Source organism: Camelina sativa, chromosome 2 (genome assembly GCF_030686135.1).
Source record: "Camelina sativa cultivar CO46 ecotype springtype chromosome 2, ASM3068613v1".
NCBI classification, from domain to species: Eukaryota; Viridiplantae; Streptophyta; class Magnoliopsida; order Brassicales; family Brassicaceae; genus Camelina; species Camelina sativa.
Genome location: NC_141881.1, coordinates 26,875,757 through 26,892,907, shown reverse-complemented (window position 1 = coordinate 26,892,907; position 17,151 = coordinate 26,875,757). Strand labels below are relative to the sequence as shown.

General features: G+C 40.0%; 8 protein-coding genes across 11 annotated transcripts; 4 read left to right on the top strand and 4 right to left on the bottom strand.

Annotated features, from left to right (window-relative positions):
• The first annotated feature begins 56 nt into the window (after nt 1-56).
• LOC104735359 (mitogen-activated protein kinase kinase kinase 20-like) lies at nt 57-1,194 on the top strand. Its single transcript, XM_010455135.3, has one exon. The coding sequence runs from the start codon at nt 136-138 to the stop codon at nt 1,078-1,080; it is 945 nt and encodes a 314-aa protein (XP_010453437.1). The 5' UTR covers nt 57-135; the 3' UTR covers nt 1,081-1,194.
• A 774-nt stretch (nt 1,195-1,968) lies between these two features.
• LOC104735350 (ABC transporter B family member 25, mitochondrial) lies at nt 1,969-7,362 on the bottom strand. 2 transcript variants are annotated; one of them, XM_087471312.1, is made up of 18 exons: nt 6,509-7,362; nt 6,363-6,424; nt 6,228-6,271; nt 6,026-6,128; nt 5,747-5,854; nt 5,347-5,430; nt 5,219-5,279; nt 4,834-4,979; nt 4,613-4,729; nt 4,357-4,442; nt 3,756-3,844; nt 3,605-3,660; nt 3,443-3,523; nt 3,131-3,196; nt 2,962-3,054; nt 2,570-2,634; nt 2,328-2,463; nt 1,969-2,234 (listed from the first exon to the last, which is right to left on the bottom strand). In XM_087471312.1, exons 1-18 carry the CDS (start codon nt 7,239-7,241, stop codon nt 2,094-2,096), a joined length of 2,271 nt encoding a protein of 756 aa, XP_087327438.1. In that variant the 5' UTR covers nt 7,242-7,362; the 3' UTR covers nt 1,969-2,093. The 2 variants fall into 2 exon arrangements, with proteins under 2 accessions (XP_087327438.1, XP_087327440.1); XM_087471314.1 differs by having other exon boundaries at nt 5,747-5,838; nt 6,509-7,225.
• Nucleotides 7,303-8,459, top strand: LOC104735323 (NAD(P)H-quinone oxidoreductase subunit N, chloroplastic-like). The gene is made up of 4 exons (XM_010455087.3): nt 7,303-7,797; nt 7,884-8,000; nt 8,084-8,169; nt 8,248-8,459. The coding sequence occupies exons 1-4, from the start codon at nt 7,327-7,329 to the stop codon at nt 8,303-8,305; spliced, it is 732 nt and encodes a 243-aa protein (XP_010453389.2). The 5' UTR covers nt 7,303-7,326; the 3' UTR covers nt 8,306-8,459.
• A 459-nt stretch (nt 8,460-8,918) lies between these two features.
• LOC104735332 (protein YCF54, chloroplastic-like) lies at nt 8,919-9,914 on the bottom strand. Its single transcript, XM_010455099.3, has 3 exons — nt 9,611-9,914; nt 9,298-9,530; nt 8,919-9,208 (listed from the first exon to the last, which is right to left on the bottom strand). Exons 1-3 carry the CDS (start codon nt 9,821-9,823, stop codon nt 9,019-9,021), a joined length of 636 nt encoding a protein of 211 aa, XP_010453401.1. The 5' UTR covers nt 9,824-9,914; the 3' UTR covers nt 8,919-9,018.
• Nucleotides 9,915-9,951: 37 nt separating this feature from the next.
• On the top strand, nt 9,952-11,109 carry LOC104735284 (bifunctional bis(5'-adenosyl)-triphosphatase/adenylylsulfatase FHIT). 2 transcript variants are annotated; one of them, XM_087471335.1, is made up of 5 exons: nt 9,952-10,113; nt 10,196-10,310; nt 10,401-10,492; nt 10,655-10,753; nt 10,829-11,109. In XM_087471335.1, exons 1-5 carry the CDS (start codon nt 9,952-9,954, stop codon nt 10,946-10,948), a joined length of 588 nt encoding a protein of 195 aa, XP_087327461.1. In that variant the 3' UTR covers nt 10,949-11,109. The 2 variants fall into 2 exon arrangements, with proteins under 2 accessions (XP_087327461.1, XP_087327458.1); XM_087471332.1 differs by having other exon boundaries at nt 10,401-10,549.
• A 9-nt stretch (nt 11,110-11,118) lies between these two features.
• LOC104735298 (histone-binding protein MSI1) lies at nt 11,119-13,301 on the bottom strand. Its single transcript, XM_010455062.3, has 6 exons — nt 12,831-13,301; nt 12,412-12,738; nt 12,102-12,254; nt 11,809-11,933; nt 11,615-11,710; nt 11,119-11,521 (listed from the first exon to the last, which is right to left on the bottom strand). The coding sequence occupies exons 1-6, from the start codon at nt 13,173-13,175 to the stop codon at nt 11,293-11,295; spliced, it is 1,275 nt and encodes a 424-aa protein (XP_010453364.1). The 5' UTR covers nt 13,176-13,301; the 3' UTR covers nt 11,119-11,292.
• Nucleotides 13,302-13,426: 125 nt separating this feature from the next.
• LOC104735271 (uric acid degradation bifunctional protein TTL) lies at nt 13,427-14,829 on the top strand. 2 transcript variants are annotated; one of them, XM_010455030.3, is made up of 4 exons: nt 13,427-13,737; nt 13,816-13,917; nt 14,018-14,174; nt 14,291-14,829. In XM_010455030.3, the coding sequence occupies exons 1-4, from the start codon at nt 13,438-13,440 to the stop codon at nt 14,725-14,727; spliced, it is 996 nt and encodes a 331-aa protein (XP_010453332.3). In that variant the 5' UTR covers nt 13,427-13,437; the 3' UTR covers nt 14,728-14,829. The 2 variants fall into 2 exon arrangements, with proteins under 2 accessions (XP_010453332.3, XP_010453339.3); XM_010455037.3 differs by having other exon boundaries at nt 13,438-13,737; nt 14,330-14,829.
• A 53-nt stretch (nt 14,830-14,882) lies between these two features.
• LOC104735262 (uncharacterized) lies at nt 14,883-16,946 on the bottom strand. Its single transcript, XM_010455021.3, has 6 exons — nt 16,764-16,946; nt 16,571-16,653; nt 16,315-16,480; nt 15,985-16,210; nt 15,415-15,896; nt 14,883-15,267 (listed from the first exon to the last, which is right to left on the bottom strand). Exons 2-6 carry the CDS (start codon nt 16,599-16,601, stop codon nt 15,114-15,116), a joined length of 1,059 nt encoding a protein of 352 aa, XP_010453323.1. The 5' UTR covers nt 16,602-16,653; nt 16,764-16,946; the 3' UTR covers nt 14,883-15,113.
• Nucleotides 16,947-17,151: the final 205 nt, after the last annotated feature.

Genomic DNA, 17,151 nt, shown 5'->3' with positions numbered 1-17,151 from the left:
GTGAGACTCTTCCTCCCCAAGCTATTTACTTTCTCTTCCTCCCCAAGCTATTTACTTTCTCTTAGGGTTTAAATTTTCTGCTTAAAGCTTAGAGTCAAAAGCTATCTATTTGCGATTTGCGATTTGCGATTTGCGATGGAGTTCCAAAAGTTTTTAGGAGAAGGTGCGTTCGGTTCTGTGAGTTTGTTCAAGTACAAAAGAAGACGCGACGGCAAGACTCTCCACGCCGCCGCTGTGAAGACCTCGGACGACGAACACGCCAAATCACTCTACCAAGAATTTCAGGTTTTGTCGGAATTCAAAGGATGTTCCAGAATCGTCCAAGTCTACGGGAACAGAGTGCAAGCGAGAGTCAATCACATGGGTTACGTAGAGCACCAGATTCCAATGGAGTACGCGGCTGAAGGAAGCTTGAGAAGTTTCATGAACCGTTTCAAATACGGGAAATTGCCTGAACCGATGATCAGAGAGTTCACGCGTATGCTTCTCGAGGGTTTAGCAACGATTCACGGACGCGGCTATGTTCACTGCGATCTCAAAACCGAAAACATCCTTGTCTTCCCTAGTTGTGTCTACGACTACAACAAGGGTGCGTGGAGATGGTCTTACGAATTGAAGATTTCTGATTTCGGCTTGTCAAAGAAAGAGGGAGACAATAAGTGGTGGCATCCTGATCAACCGTTTGCGGGAACACCAATCTATATGTCCCCTGAATCGATCTCTCACGGCGAGACAGGGAAAGGACTTGATTTATGGTCCTTGGGATGTGTTGTGTTGGAGATGTACACTGGAAAGAAACCATGGTGGCATACAAACGATTACTTGAAAGAACTCATGAATTGCTACGAGCCACTGTTTCCGAGTAATCTTTCTTGCGATGCAAAACTCTTTCTCATGACCTGCTTCGCCGTGGAACCAGATGAAAGAAAAGACGCCTTCACTTTGTTGAGGCATAGCTTCGTACCTAGAGATGTTGTCAATCATAAGTTGGCAAAGCTTCAGACAGATGTCAAGATTGACAATCCCAAGGATCTGGAGAAAATTAGACATATGCTTCACGAAATCAAGAGTATGTGTTAGTTAATTTGACAAGTTGATGAGTTCAGCCAGAATCCTCTTGGAGACCCTTCTCAGTCGATTCATTATCACTTCTTTATTAGTAGTGTAGTGTAAAGAAATTTTATTTTTGGTATATCCCCCCTGCATCTGAAAGTTGTAATAATCTGTTTATCAATTAGAAGGATTATATGTAATAGTACTTCATGTATTTGACTATGTTCTACAAATATGTTTCTTGTTTACAATCTTACAAGAGTTGATTTAAATGTATGTGAACAAGTTTATTTTTGTGTACGTTAATAATTTCTTGTTCGAGGTACCAGATTCATGTCCAATATAATCTTCTCTGCTTTTCTACTATTTGGTTCGGATCTTTGATATTTGTTTGGTTCATAACCTCTTGGTGTCAAAAGTTAGAGCCTGTTAAATTTGTGAGCGTAAAATTAATTTATCAGTTGAGTTGTTGTATGGTGTGAGTCGAAACAATTCCACGAGGATTTCGGGAGATTGTTGAATGGTCACATTCCAAATAGAGCAAGATGCGATTACAAATCAAAGCATTTCTTGAGCTGGCAGCCTGGCATTGAGATGCATTGGTCCTCAAGGAGATGTTCCAAAGATGATTGAAGTGGCCAAAGAACTTAAAAAGAATTGAGAGATCGAAGGATGATCAGTCTTGTGGTTCTATCTAAAGGATGTTTCTTGTGGTTCTTCTGTTACATATCTTTCTTTAGTCAAAGATACTGATAATAACTTTTTCTTATTAAGCTCCAATTCATCAGTGAAGAGGATGCAAAAATCTGTACTTTTGTAGCATATATTTGTTTTATGTTTTGTTTATCTGCTTTGGAGGAAAAATCTTTGGCAAGGCGCAAATTTGGGCGGCCTTAACTTCATAAAAAACTTATGTTAATTAATCATTCACCATTATTATTATTTAATAATCCTTTGTTCTGTGTTCGTTCTTTGGGAAACTATCTATTACCATACAAAAATCAATGAGAGATAAATATCAATTTTACACATTTGGGTATCTACTCCAATTTGATAGCTGCATCAAGCATATCCACACTGCTGTTTTGTTGTGTCCATAGCTGAGCGTATCTTCCTGCCTTTCCTAGCAGCACATCGTGGGGGCCTTGTTCCACCACCTTCCCGTTTTCCAATACTACTATCTGCTCATATACCAAAAAGTTTCAGTTATGCAACAACATACATTGTTTCTTTGTTTTATGAGATAAGCTGACGACTTTATGTATACTACAAACCTCGTCACACTGCATCGCTGTTGTCAGCCTGTGGGCAATGAAGATGGATGTCCTGTTTGTCGCCAGTGCTTTGAGTGCGTTCAGTATCTCTGCCTCTGTTGTGCTGTCCAACGCACTCGTTGCCTCATCACACAACCTGTGCCATTTTAACACCGACCATCTCAAATCTCATACCAAATTTGTTATGTATGTAAAGACTAAACACCTACTTAATCACATACACAAAGTGGATGATTACTTACAGAATCGCAGGAGATTTCAGGAATGCCCGAGCAAGTGCCACTCTTTGTTTCTCTCCACCACTCAACTGCCCACAACATCAATCCATGGTTATCACGACCAGTAAAACCCCATATACATATGACTCTACTCAAACTCTGGATAGTCACTCATCATTGTTCCTCTTCGCAATTATATTGAAAACCTTTATTAGCTAATATCTTTCTTTCTCATGATTGTTACACTTCTGTGAAACTAAGATTATTGGATCATAATGAACTTTGACTTGGTGTCTTATTGAGACTGGGGACTAACTCCTCATATCTCTATCATGCAAACTTCAACTTGTCACTGGAATCATAAGGCATACACTGATCTATCTAAAACATTCCAAATATAACATCAAAATACTGACCTTGAGCCCCCTTTCCCCAACTATCGTCGAATATTTATCAGGGAAATTACTGATCGTTTCATGAATTGCAGCACGACGAGCAGCCTCATACACCTGGATCGAAATTGTGTTAGATCAGGATCATTGATATTAGACGTGACGCCTGCACCAAAGATAACTTAGGTGGTACCTCTTCTTCTGTAGCTGAAAGACGTCCATAATGTATGTTGTGAAATATTGTATCATTAAAGAGAACCTGCAGTGCAATAGAGGTTACCATTGAGAATAACAAAACTTGAAGTGTTCTACATATAAAGAAAGAACAATAATGATAATACAGAAGAAACGTGGAAAAACAATTTAATGTCTTGTATGAACAGAAAGGTTCCAATGAGAAGAAAGGGGAGAAAGCAATGAATGCAGGTCATAGTGTTTTGTATAAATAAAAGCTTACGATGAGAAGTACAGAAAGATAGAGAAGATATACTAAATGCCAACTTACAGTGTCTTGCGGCACAACTCCTATGGAGCTTCGGAGGCTATCTAGTCTTACTTCCTTTATATCTTGCCCGTCAATCCTTACCTATTAACCAATATGAAAATGATGTTATCTAGACAAACTTTTCCTTCAGTGAATTACTTTTGTTGCAAAACAAATGCTTACATTTCCGGAATCTGTGTCGAAGAATCTGAATAGCATTCTAAGAATTGTTGACTTGCCTGTCATTGAACAAAGCATAAGATTTGCAACGGTATAACAGATTAATAAACTTTAACTTATATGCTTGCTTAAACAGATAAGGCTTAGTAATTACCGCTCCCGCTAGTACCAACAATTGCCACACTTTTTCCTGCCGGTACGACGAAGGAAATTCCATCTAAAATTTTCCTCTCTGGAAGGTAACTGTAATTGTAGAGAAAAAAGAATGGTGATGTGGCAATAGACATAAGTTTATTAACCCCTATTTTCTTCAACCAAACAGAATGCTGAGATCCAAACTGTGCAATATATCCTACAATTTGCCACTTTGATAAAACTTTACAAGTCTTATTTGTGGAACGTGTTCCTCTATCAGTTGGTGATATTGGTCATGTGTGTCTAATTGTTTCGTAACTAGCATATTCTGTGTATATGATTGTTGCCTAGGATGACAACTCAAGAAAAGCTAACATGCTATAGAGACGGTCAATCCTAGGCACACAGGATAAATAGAGCTAGTAGTATATTAGGTTGTTATTGGTTGTCAGGATTGATTCATATGGAAGTACTTATGTATATTAGTAAAAGACTTCGCACCTATCATCACAAATAAATTTTGAGTTTCTATTACTCATATTAATCTCAACACACTTTCAAGCTGAAGATGGCATTTACGAGTAGTATAATAGTAATGTTCCACTAAAATTAACACCTACCTGAAGTGTACATTTTCAAACTCAATGCTTCCACCTTTCAGAACAAGAGGCTTCGCGTCATGTATATTTGTGATGTCAGATTTCTCCTGAAGAAGTAAGAGAATACCAAATAATCAATTATTACATCCAAGGACTCCATACTAAAAAGCATGCATTTAAATATCACTCCTAGATTGAAGCATTAGCATAGAAAAAGGTGTTTAAGGAGCTTAACCAAAAGTAGAGTTTAAGTAACAAATATAACATCCTCATATACCTCTAGCAACTGGAACATTGATTTCATGTCCACAAGACTCTGAATGGTTTCACGGTAAACACTACCCAAAAAGTTTAGAGGAAGAGACAACTGAAAGAGAAGTCCATTCACCATAACCTGCATCACCAAACATACAAAAGCATATCAGAAAACAGTTTGCAAGAAAAGTGCAGAGAAACATAAAATACCAACAGAGAGGAAAAAACAAAGGGTGCACTGACCAAGTCACCGACAGTCATCTGGCCATTCATAATACCCTGAGAGCACAAAACCATTGCTGTTGACAGAGCTGTACTAAATATGATACTTTGTCCAAAGTTTAAAAAAGCAAGACTTCTTTGAGTTTGTAATGCAGCATCTTCATATTCTGTTATAAGCAGCAAATCATTAGACGATAAATCAAGGTAAATGGAGTAAGCAATTATATCTAATGATGCACAATATATCTGCTTCCTTCCTAGCTAGAGAACGTCTAAATAAAATAATAAAACAGTCATCAGCGCATCTTCGTATCTGAATTTGTTTCTAGTTGCTAGTATTCTTGCTAAATGTAAGATATTCAGATAATTTTGTTTTCCATGCTAAACAACTAGTAGAGTTACTTACTTTTCAGGAACTGGTCATACTTTTCAGCCTCATAACCTTCATTGTTAAAATATTTGACAGTCTGAAATAAAACAGAATTTCTGTCAAAACTGTAATTTCAAGCGAAAAGAAAAGAACTGAAATTTTACCTCATAATTTATCAAAGAATCAATGGCCCTTGTGCTAGCATCATTATCAGCTTTGTTCATAGCCTTTCTAAACTTGGTTCGCCACTGAATAAAATAACGAAACGTCAACAAAGCATCTGACACTTAATGAGATTTGTGATAAGATAATGAAAGACGAAGAGAATGTATAAAGACAATTATCCTTCTACATGGGCTTCACACCTATCATTACAACTAGACATGTATTTATGCCGATGCAAAGAGTTGATACACAATTACGATAAGATAAGCTTTGTAATGAGTTCAAGAAAGTGTCTTAAGAAAATTATAACAGTCCGTGCTGGATTATCATATGATGAAAACGCAATTATTGCATCATATAGTTGGCACTGAAAAGAGTATACCAAAGAATAGACAGTACCTGTGTCACAGCTAACGTGAATATGATATATGATCCAACAGAAAGAGAAGTAATCCAGGCAAAAGCAGCTCCGAACTTGTATGCTAGTATACCTGATACCATAGATATCTGGAAGATACATATTAATTACGTCGACTGTTTTCAGAGATACAGGATTATTAAACCCAAACTGGAAAGAAATAGTAATGAAACCCAAAGATCGACAAGCAATTATCAATTAGCCAAAATGAGAAAACTCCATGAACATGACAAAACAGCAAGCGGTCAGACAATATTTACCTCCAAAATGGTAGGGACAACGTTGAAAACCATAGCTGAGAGGATAAAGTTTATTGCACGGCTACCACGATCAATGATTCTGTTCAAACCACCTGTTTCTCGACTGGACATAATCAACCAAGTAAGAAAATTCTGTTATGAAACTAAGCAAAGAAGGAGTGATTGAAATTACTCGCAAGGCTAAGAGAGAGGAGATGAATACCTAAGGTGGTAACGAAGGTCAAGATCATGTAAATGTGAGAACACCTACAAAGGCATCATGTGAAGATTATTGATACATATGGAGAGTACACCATAAAAAATATCTATTCACAAGATAGTAAGAGCAGCAACATACCTTTCTAGAAACTGATCGAATTGTTCGAAGAGCTACCTTGGAAAACACAGCAGTACGAAGTTCTGCGAAGATAAAAGTAGTAAGACCAAGAGTGAAAAGTACATTCTTTTCGTCTCTGTTAAAAATAAAGAGCAACTGAGAGTTACCATTAAAAGCAGAAGAACCCGTCCGAGCAATTCCATATCCAATGAGAACAGCAGCAGGAGTACCAAAAGCAGTAACAAGAGAAGGGTTTGCAGAAGCAAAGGTTGTAAGAGAAGCACCAGTTCCAGTAGCTGAACCAAGCCAATCAACAGCCAATTTGAATAAGAAAGGCACCTGAACATTCAAGACCTTAGCACCAACGAGAAAACCCAAAGCAGCAACGACCCTAAACCGGAACTCTGGGTTGTCTCTCATCCACAAATAGCCAGCAAGCGTACGGAGAATCTTCATGTCAGCCATAGCCGACTCTGAGTCCGGTTTAGCCGGTTTGATTTCCTTAGTCTGGGTGTCGGCTTGGTCGGGGTTGGGTGTAGAAGTCGACAAGAGACGGCTGTTAAGCATTGAACTCCGTTGAACGAAACGAATTGGGATTGGGGATGGTGAAGGATCGGTGAGGAAGGCATTGATAGTGGGAGATGTTCGGATTGAGTTACGTCTGATGAAACTTGAGAAACCATTATGATGAACAAGATGACCAGAGCGAAGACGGTATGAAAAAGATGGGATTTTTGGTTGAGGGTGAAGATAAGAACGACAGAGCAATAGCCCTGGAGCCCTAACGAGCCGAGATCCTCTCGACATCCCTTCTTGTCCGAAAGTTTCACAGACTTGTCTTTTTTTTTTTGCTCCGGCGATGACTCTCCCTAATCTTACTCCCCGAGCTAGCTTAAACATGTCACGACGTTAGACGGTGTTTTAATGGGCCTAAAATATAAAGCCCAATAAATTTGAAGCCCAGTTGTGTCTATCCCCTTGTCGAATGAGTCGTCGTTTCTCAACCATTCTTTCATCATCATCGTCGTCGTCAAGCAATGGTTATTATTATGAGCTACTTCCACAAGACGTCATTGTTAGTGAAGAAATGGGAAGCCGTGCAGTATGTATACAACGTGTGGCACCACCGTGCTTTGAAGCCTCGCAAGTGAAGAAGATCAAAACAGTTGGTCCTTCTTTTGTGAATCCTAGGAGTAAGAGAAGAAGAAGCAATGGAGTGAGATGTAGCAGTATAGTTGATTACATCGGAGGTGACCTGGTGAAGCCAGACATTGGGCGTTGGCTTCAAGATGTTGAAGAGCACAAGGCAATCGCCATTTACGCTCCTCATGAGGGTGGCTACGAAGGTCGTTATCTTAACCGACTCAAAATGCAAGGTTACTATTTTCTTGATATCTCTGCTCGAGGCCTTGGTGACCCTGAGACTACCCTCCTGAAGAACTACCCTGTTTGCCCTGTATGTCTCATTACATCGAGATCTTATTCTCTAATCTTGTTTCAATCAAATTTTTAGTGTCAATCATGTCTCTTCTATTCTTCTAGGCTCACCTTGGGAAACAACCTATAGCAAGGTGGTATTATCCACCAGAAGTTGATTACAGGCTCTCTGCTCTTCCCCCTGGTGCCAAGGGTCTTGTCTTATGGGTCCTCGAAGCAAAGGTTTGCGTTTTTCTCATATGATATACTGTCTCCCACATTGCTGCATCTCATCTTTCCATTTATATATCTTATCAACAACTCAGGTTCTCTCCAAGTCTGAACTCCAATTTCTTGCTTTGCTTCCCTCTCTCCGTCCTAATGTCAGAGTTATTGCTGAATGTGGCAACTGGTGAGCATATCATTCCTTCCCATATGATCACATTATCTATGCTTGCACTTTGCGTGACCATTACCCATCCCCCTGCAGGAGAAAGTTCGTGTGGAAGCCTCTAGCAGAAATTGCAAATCTAGCTGCACAAGAATAACTTATATGGCACAAGTGGAGCGTACCGTGTATAGTTTTTTCATGAATACATATCCTGCAAGTGTAGCAAACTCATCATGTATAAAATTTGAAAATTGTGCTTGTTATTTTGTAATATATAGACCCTTTTATTCTCATGGAGTAGTTACTGATAATTTCTGACTCTGCTTTGTCACAAATGAAAGTACTCATAATCAGTGATGGCACACGCTTAGATACAGAGCAGTCCAGAGGTAAAACTCAGAACACACATGATTGATCAGAAAGACAGAAACCTGTGTAACTATAATCAACTCCAGTCACTAGACAGTCTAGTAGACACAACGAGTTACAACATGTTCTAAGCCCACAAAAACCGTTTTGAAACTCGAAAGTTTCAGATCTTTTGCAAAGTTCTAAAGGGAATAGGCATATCACCCACCTGTTACGAGACAACTTAATACCTAGAGCTTACACATAAGATTCTTGCAAATATCCTCATGGGAAGTGTACATATATGTCACCCTTAAGACTTTGATGGAGCATTAATGTGAAGATGCTTTCTATTGTCAATTCTATGCTTAACCTTGAGTCAGTGGCGTATGCAAGCAGGAAACTTTAAAGTAGAAACAACATTACGAAAGATATAGACTTGATAATAAGCTCAGTACAAAACTTTAAGGCACTAAGACAAAGCTGGACTGGAGAATGCAAAACAAGACAGATGGCAAAGTTCTAAACTACAGATTCTTTAACTTTCGGCAAGAAGGTATCCCACCATCCAGGTTCATACTTGGGGTATGGCGCCACCCAATTTTTAGGCTTATCGAACTCAAGAGTAGCAGGATTGGAGGCCAAAGCTTCATCAATAGAGGTAGCTTCAAAGGAATCATACAGAACACGATCCAACCTTAACTTCATAAACCTGCCATAAAACAAAACATCAATGTGGTGTGTGTGAAAGCGGAACATAGTTTTGTTAAAAAAAAGAGAGTTAGGGATAAGGGTTCTAACGTGATCCAGGGGCCATTGGTGGAAACAAGAGCAACAGCAGGACGACGAAGCCTTTGAGTAATTTTGGGGTAATTGTCAAGGAACTTAGGCTCAATCACAAGCCAAAAGTCTTGTTCTAGGTCACGCTCACCGTAGTAACGAAGACGTTCAAACAATTGCTCCTGGAAGTGTTCCTCTTCATCAAGCATGAATTTAGCATTTGCAACCAAAAAGTGATACTTGGTGCTCTCATCCTGCAATCATCCATAAAAAACGTAAGCTGCTTGGATACGGTTTGATCAGTTGAGAGGAGAAAGATAGAGAAAAGAAGAACCTTTTTATCAGACTGTTGCTCAGCTGAAGTAGCAGCGGTTACGAAAGAGGATGAGAAATGTGATGGTAGTAGAGACAGAGACGGCGGAGAGAGATGGAGTTTCTTCGTCTGCTTGGGAAAGGAAGAGGAGACGAGAAAGGGTTTTGGACGACAGGCTGCGACGGTAGGTGGCACCGCCACAGTCAATGCTCCGGTGACGCTCCCGCTCCACATTGCTGGAATTGAGTTCTTTTGATCGAGGCAGAATCTGTAAAAATCTTATCTTTTTTGCTGAATTTATTATCATCACTCTCTCTTTCTCAACTCAATTTTTAATTGATTTAATAACTTCTTTGGGCTTTATGATTTCAACAGAGGTCAGTAAAGGCCCAATTCAAGCCCATAAGAAAGAAAAGGGAAAGGTTGTTTACTGTGACTTTAATGGCGACGGAGGCGGAGCTGAGATGCTGAAGCTGCAAGTCACCGGGAAGACGATCTTGTCCAGTATTCGTTATCGGAGAGAGGCAAGTTCGTTATACGATTCACCATTTTTGCTCTACTTTACAATTTAGGAGGATTTATTATAGAGTGTTTCGATTGATGCAGATGTCGTCAACGTGTTCGTCGTACGTATTTGGACCTTACAAAATCGATCCGCGTGAAGTGTTCTACGCAACACCTCTCTCTTACGCTATGGTTAATCTCCGTCCGCTTCTTCCTGGTCATATCCTTTTTTTTTTTTGGCTTTCTTTTAAGTATTTTGGTTTTGTTGTGTAAATTGAGTTCCTTTGTATGACTTTAACCACACGAGCACATGTTCTTGTCTGCCCGAGACGCCTTGTGCCGCGTTTTACTGATCTCACAGCTGATGAGACTAGTGATCTGTGGCTTACTGCTCAGAAGGTTGGCTCTAAGCTTGAGTCCTTCCATAATGCATCTTCTCTTACATTAGCAATCCAAGTAACTTTACAACATCTCTTTCTTTCTCTCCAAATTCAGTTGTTTGTGTGTGTGTCCTGAATTTGAAAGGATTAGAATTGAAATGATTGCTCTAAAAACCTTCAGGATGGCCCTCAGGCGGGACAGACTGTTCCCCATGTACACATTCACATCATGCCTCGTAAAGGTGGTGACTTTGAGAAGAATGATGAAGTCTATGATGCTGTAAGTTTCCTGCACTTTGGTCACATTCCTAGCTTTGGTTTTATACAAATCTTATTGTGGTATCTTGTTTTGTAGCTTGATGAGAAGGAGAAGGAACTGAAGCAGAAGCTTGATCTAGACATAGAGCGGGTTGATAGGAGCATTCAGGAGATGGCTGACGAGGCTTCCCAATACAGATCTCTTTTCGATTGCTAGTTATCATTTATCAGTATCAAACCAAGCTATTTAGTAGTATTAATAAGACCATTGTGACAAGCGACTCTCAGTTTAATGTTTGGTGTCAGAGACTTGGATTCAATCTTGTAATCTCGACCCAATCTTGGGCATAAATTAAGCGTTTATCATTTTGGTTGACATTTCTTAACGGCATTAGAATCAACTCTTCCATTTTTAAAGAAAAGAATCCCACTTGCCACCATCATCTCATGCCTCATTTTACAGTTTACACAATGAACAACACTAGATACTTGAACTGATCAAAAGCAGAGATGTATAAAATATTGTCACATATCAGTACGCTGTGGATACTAAACAATAAACTAAGAAGCCTTTGATGGTTCTTCCCCTGGAGCATCATCCTCGTCATGGTAAATGTTCTCAGCCATCTGCCATATTTGGAGTATGTTGTCTTCAGCAACACTGGAAATCACCCAATCTTCACAAGGATTCCATGAGAAGTCTGAGATTTTGCTAGTGTGACCACCGTGAATAAACAGCAGCTCTGGTGGGCCGTCCTCTGCATCCTCCACAGTCTGTTCCTCATCGATCCTGTCATAAGATACCCTCAAACACATCAATATAACTCCTACATGACGAAACATGACCATTTTATAACTAAGCAATTAAGCGTTGAGCCCAGACCTGCTAAGGTCCCAAACCATAAGCCTTCTACCAAGGCAACATGATGCTAAGATTGTCTCATTCTTCGGGTTCCAGCCAACTTGGAAAACCTCCTCCCTGGTGATCAAAACAAATAATTTAGGTTAGCGTACTGCTTTTACTTTAGCTCTTAGTAACAACAATCCATCTCTAAATTTATGGCACATTGTTCTTACTTATGGCTATCAAATGTGTGAAGAGCGCTGCTTAGCTTCCGTAGATCGAATAATTTGACAGTCTTATCAGTTGACCCTGTTGCCACGACCCACTCATTAAATGGGTTGAAGGCTAAACAGTTAACCTGAGGCATTTCAAACAAGCCCACAATTAACAAATACAGCAAATACAATTCAATTGTTTTGTGTGTTTACGATAATAAGCTCATTAACCAAAACAACAGTTTAGTTGAATTTCTATTGAGATAAGATAGAGCAAGCAAACTAGCCTAATGCTCATAAAGCTAACGCACCTCCATGGAGTGAGCAACAACAGACTGTACTGGTTTAGTGGCAGATGGAGAACGCAGATCCCATATAAGAAGGTATTGGTCATCACCAACAGATCCAAACAGGTGTTCATGTCTCAAATGCCATGCAACATCTTCTACGACGCCTTCATGAGCCTTAAATTGAGAAAACAACCATCAGCAAGGAAAACACAGAAACCACAACATTATATCTGTCTACATGCTTTCATAGAGTTTGACTGTTTCCGTAAATCAGATACAATGCTTTGCCTTCTATAATGATGCAAAACAGATAAGAATCAAAGAATTTTACCTTAAAGATCTGATGAGCGTCAAGAACCCTGTTTTTACCCGCAGCTTTGATATCCCACAAGCAGATCTGAGCATCATCAGAGCCGCTAAGCAAATGACCCTCCTTGAACTTACTCCAAGAGAGGCCATATCCCTCAGAGCTGTGACCTCTGAGCCTTAAATCAGGATTACAAGCCCCATCAAGTGGAGGCTTAGATGGATGCAAACTGTAATCGAAAACATACACCTCCGCATTAACTGTTTTGGTAGCAATCATGAAAGGGTTTTGAGGCATGTAGCGAGCTCGATTGACCTCTCCTTCATGATTAATTTGCTGCATAATTTGCACCTACGCAAGCAAAGTAATCACCTTTTAAAAACTCATTTGAACCCTAAAATCTATTTCAAAATTTGGAAGGTAAGGAACAAAAAAGAGAGTACCTTTCCGGTGGCGCAGCCGAAGCCACCAAATTCAGAGCGGTCATCATCATACTGACGAGCTTCGCTCTCAGTGTCATCAAGGGGAAGCTGAACTTGAGCTAACATCAAGTAATTGGGTTCGTTCTCGGAAGTGTGGGTACCGAGAATCATCTTCTGAACGGAGTAGTCTTTACCGGCAGGCTCCTCACGCTCCGGGAGCCATTCAACAGTGAGTGAAGGCCACTCAAGAGCGTGAGTAATGACGAGATCGTAGAGGAAAGGTGTGTTCTTCTTCCAGATCTTGTACTCTTCATTGATTAGTCTCTCCTCGATCTCTCCTCTCATTTCCTCCTCATCTTTCCCCATCTCGGCGATTGTCTCTGTTATTCCCGCCACAAGCCACAAGCCACAAGGCAAAACCCTAAAACAGATCTCTTTTACAAAAATATTGTTTGTAGAGTCTCTCTTCTGTTTCTGTATAATTCAGATATAGAAGAAGATGAATTTAAAAAGGAAGAAGATAAAGAGACAGGCCTTGGTTTTTTTCAAAAAGGCCCATTTAAGAACAGGCCCATTTAGGCCCACCTAGTAGAACATACTAATCATCTTAACACTAGTCAACAGAACGATGATCGGTGAAAAGAGAGAGATGGAGATCGGAGAAGATGAATGGAAGGTTTGCTGTGGAAGCTCCGATTTCGCGAAGCTGATGGTGGATTCAGCTCCGTTTGAATCATTAGAAGCAGCAATCTATACTGCAAGAGACATCTGGTTCAACCTTGTTAATGTGACAGCTTGGCTTGAAGCATTCTCTGCTCATCCTCAGATCGGTGATACTCCTTCATCTTCTATCAACTCCGATTTTGCTCGTCGGAGCAAAGCAGAGCAGTCCACAGCCTTTGCTTCAACCTCTTCTTCTGCTTTAAAGGTGAGATGGATCTTCACATTTCTTTCTTTTTTTTCATCTCTTCAGTAAATTTATCAATTTTGCTTTCAAATTTCTTAGGAGCTTGCTGATTGGAATGTACGTTACAAGAAAAAGTTTGGATTTATCTTCATTATTTGCGCCTCTGGCAAGACTCACGCTGAGATGCTCGCTGCGTTAAAGGTCCAAATTGGCATTTCCAAAATCAGTTTTGTTCTGTGTGTGTGAGTGAATGAAACAGTTATATATTCATCAAATCGTGTCTTTTATGTATTTATTTTAGGAAAGGTATGAAAATAGGCCAATAGTGGAACTTGAGATTGCTGCTACGGAACAAATGAAAATAACAGAGCTACGAATGGCAAAGCTCTTCTCTGATAAGGCTAGAGTTGTATCAGAAGCTGACAGCTCTAGCTCTCCTATTTCAACTACACCTCAAGGTACCAAATCCTTTCCTTTTCAAAGTTTTGTGTGTGGGTTTGAACGAGTCAGTATGATATCAAGTATGTACCCTCATGGCTATGTTTGTTATCTGTGTGACTTTTTTCTACTTAAGATCGTCTGAGAATCATAGGAGGACATTTGAATGTTGCAGCTAAAGCAAAAGCTATCAAGAGAAGTAGGCCACCAATCACGACTCATGTCTTGGACGTTTCACGTGGTGCTCCAGCTGCAGGTGTTGAAGTGCACTTAGAAGTGTGGAGTGGTACTACTAACGGTCCTTCCTTTGGTCACGGAGGTGGTGGGGTCTGGTCTAGTGTGGGCACTTCAGCTACTGATAAAGATGGGCGCAGTGGGCCACTGATGGATCTGGTTGAGGCTTTGAATCCTGGGACATATAGAATAAGCTTCAACACTGCAAAGTATTGCCCAGGCTGCTTCTTTCCCTATGTTTCGATTGTATTTCGAGTTACAGAATCTCAGAAATTTGAGCATTTCCATGTGCCACTGTTGCTTGCACCATTTTCTTTCTCCACATACCGTGGGAGCTAGAGCTGCTACCGCTGTCTGCTCCAGCACATTTGGTTTTTCCTGAACCACTACTGGAACATGTATCAAATTTGCTATAAAATAAGGTCTTCATTCGAGTACGTATTTCGTTGGAGTTGTAATTTTGTCAAATATGAGTTTTGATCTAGACTCAATTGTGAGCAGGACAATAATAGTTTAGATTACTATGTTAGACATCTTGGAAGATTCTAACCCTTTGTACAAAATGGTCAATCACAAAACTAGACACTAGAAAAGTTGTGTTCTGATCTCGGGAGATTCCAAACCTTTGAGCAAAATTGCCAAATCAAAACAGTTTCTACTAGTGAATATAATTCACACTCCTCTACCTACCCCTCCAGAACGTGTCTAAAGCTCCCTCGCTATATCTACCTTCTCCAGATGCTTGCAAAATCTTTCGCAAATGACAATAGGTTGCTCCACGCACTTGACCTTTCTTCTTTCACCTCACCAGCTCCTGTCTCTTTCACTTCATGAGCGCCTGTCTCTTTCACCTCATCTGCTCCTGTCTCTGAAACTTGTCTGTAAAAACAAAAGATACAAGAATTCAAACTGAAGCGGTGCCAATATGATCAACTTGAATTGACTTTTTTTCTATTAATTAACCAAATTGTCCTAAAATATGGATCGGACCAGCTAAGGAGAGACCTAGTTGTATGCACAAAATACCTGGACTCAGTAGGCACAACATCTGCTGTAACAGCTCCTTCAAGATGGTCTGCTTTCGACTCTTGATTACCTAAGTGAGACAAGTTTCCCTCTTCCTCAGTCTCCGAGTTTTTTAGACATACCCCTACTTCCATTCTCTGACTTGTCTCCGTTTCTTTTGTGTCCTCTGTTGCAGTAATGACAAGGTTGTTGTTGCCCTGGAGATTACTTTCATCATCTGCTGAAACAGCAGCTCCTTCAAGATGGTCAGATATGGACTCTTGATTACCTAAATGCATCACGTTTCCCTCTTCCTCAGTCTCCGAGTTTTTTAAAGATACCTCTACTTCTATTCTCTGACTTGTCTCCGTTTCTCTTTTGTCATCTGTTGCAGTAATGTTGTTGTTGCCCTGGACATTACTTTCACCATCAGAACCAGAGAGAGAAGAATCTATTATGTCCTGCCTCTGCTCACTTCCTATCTCAATGTCCAGACCGCCAGCCTATAAAACAGAAACGAGGATAACTAAGCCAAGTGATAAGTGAAGCCTAAGGAAATTAAACTGATCACAACAAAGCAAGATATTTTACTTGTAACTCAGGTTCAACAACGACAGGAGAGAAGTGCGAGGAAGAACCATCTGGCACAGAAGGAGAGACTGAGACTTCTGAGAGAGCTTTAGCTACAATTGGCACATCTGCTTTTGGTCTGAGTTTCAGCTCTTGTAAGATCACCCTGAGAATGTAACGAGAGCCTCCCACTGCCTTGAGAGTAGCGCTTAGTGTAGGGAATTTACCAGCATTACTTGCTCTGTATCTGCATACAAACAGAACCGCATGTTCAACAAGACTTTGAGACTCAGCTGCACATAATACTATCTAGTTGACATGTGAAAGTAATCGGCGGAGAGAATGACTTACTCGTTGACATAAGACTCAACCAAAACTCGCCGATCCTCTTTAGACAGTCTTTTGTAAACCTTAGAGGTTGTTGTTGTCAGAGATTCGCAAACAGCAGGAGAGCCATAGAACCTTGTAAGCTGTTTAACATCAGTTCCGAAAACACCATTTCTGCGCGCAGCAGACACTGCAAACCGACATCGTAGCGGGGGGTAAGAAAAAACATTTCAGCAACAGATTTGAGACATTGGTAAAGAAAGGGTTTTAGCTTTGTTACAGGTAAATTGTTTTAGCTGTCTCAGAAGCATCACTGCACTTGAGGGTCTACTCCACGCAAAAATTCCATAACTAGCTTCCGTTCTGTTACATTCGAATTTTGGATTCTCTTTAAGTAAAGGTTTATACTTTATACTAACGCCATTTTCAATAACGACATAAACCTTCGAAGAGCGATAATAAGAGAAACTTACGTTCAGTCAGAAATGAGTCGATCGTTGTGTATTCGTCTGAAAAATCGCGAATCGTAGTTTGAGAGAGACGAAAAAAAAAAGCGAAGAACAAGGTAGGAACACAAGTAGGGTTCGTTCTCGTTTGTTCTTTTCCCTAATTCTTCTGCCAAATTTGCGTAATTGTTTTTTTTTTTTCTTCTACTTGGGCTAATCCAGTGGGCTAGAGGATAAGGACTTCTGGACTTGTTCTCCAAGACAAAATATGTAAAATTACCATATTGTCCTGAATACTTTGATAAATTTCAAAAGATGTCTAATAACCAAATATTGGATGAACGTGACGAGGGATGGGCGTTGTTGTAATATAACATCTACACCTCTTTACAGGGGAGGCTGGGAGCTTAACAAG